At 61.3% G+C, this 1,006-nt stretch overlaps 1 protein-coding gene across 1 annotated transcript in view; it reads left to right on the forward strand.

The window, feature by feature from the left end:
* HSPB1 (heat shock 27kDa protein 1) overlaps positions 1 to 802 on the forward strand; it is a 1,458-nt gene extending 656 nt beyond the window's left edge. Inside the window, exon 2 of the mRNA XM_010006025.1 lies at positions 735 to 802. Coding sequence (XP_010004327.1) covers positions 735 to 802 — 68 coding nt within the window. The remainder of the gene's footprint in view (positions 1 to 734) is intronic.
* Positions 803 to 1,006: the final 204 nt, after the last annotated feature.

Here is a 1,006-nt window from a genome sequence, read left to right on the forward strand (position 1 = left end):
GAGGAGAGGAGAGGAGAGGAGAGGAGAGGAGAGGAGAGGAGAGGAGAGGAGAGGAGGAAGGGGAAAAGCCTCGGCAAAGAGGAAGCTCGTTGTTACAAGCTCATTCTGGTGGTGCCTTCATGCTACAGGTGTTGCACAAGGTGCAGGGACCTCCCAGTCCCCCTCACTGCAGTTGAGCTGGGACATAGGGAGGGACCCCTGGTTAATGGGCCTCAGAGGGGTCTAAGGGCGTCCATGGGGTGTCACGAGTCCTGCTGCCCCCCGGGCTTGCCCACAGAATCCTGGGTGGTTCAGCCAGGGTTGAAGCCCAGATGAAGCCCAGAGCCAGCAGCACGGGGCCAGCTCGTGCCTCGTGCCCAGCCTGGGGGGTCCTCACAGGGCGGGGGCAACTCCCCAGGCTGGGCAACCCCACAGAGAGGTGGGTGCTCAGCTTCCAGCCCTGCCAGCCTGGGGAGTCAACAGGGCCAGCCAGGAACACTTGGGTCCCCTTGGCCACTGCCAGCTCCTGGCAGCACACTTTGCTCCCCTTGGATTTCGGGGGGGTCCCTGCTGCCCAGTTGCTCCAGGCTGATATTAAGATGGAGAAAAGCAGGAGAAGCAGGATCAGCCCCTCCCCACTCTCAGATCATGCTGGGATCTGGGGAGCTGGGCAGGGAAGGGATGACTCCAGGGGCAGTGACCTCCCCAGCTCCCTGCCCACCCAGCCAGCCTGGATTTGTGTTTTTTCCTTCCAGGGAAACACGAGGAGAAGCAGGATGAACACGGCTTCATCTCTCGGTGCTTCACCCGAAAATACACGTAAGTACCAGGAAGGAGGGGAGAGGGGATCCTGGCAGCCCCCTGATGTCTTTGGGGACCACTGGGTAAACTGGGGATGCTCCACACCCAAACTGAGAGGAAAGGAGGGGGGCAGTAATTTTGGGGCTGACCATCTGTCGGTGGTCACAGCTCTCTCTGGGTGCAGGGGGGTGAGTGTCACAGCCCTGACCCCCCCCTCTCCCTGTCC

The sequence above is a fragment of the Chaetura pelagica genome, unplaced genomic scaffold, assembly GCF_000747805.2.
Source record: "Chaetura pelagica isolate M959 unplaced genomic scaffold, ChaPel_1.0 scaffold49, whole genome shotgun sequence".
NCBI lineage: Eukaryota > Metazoa > Chordata > Aves > Apodiformes > Apodidae > Chaetura > Chaetura pelagica.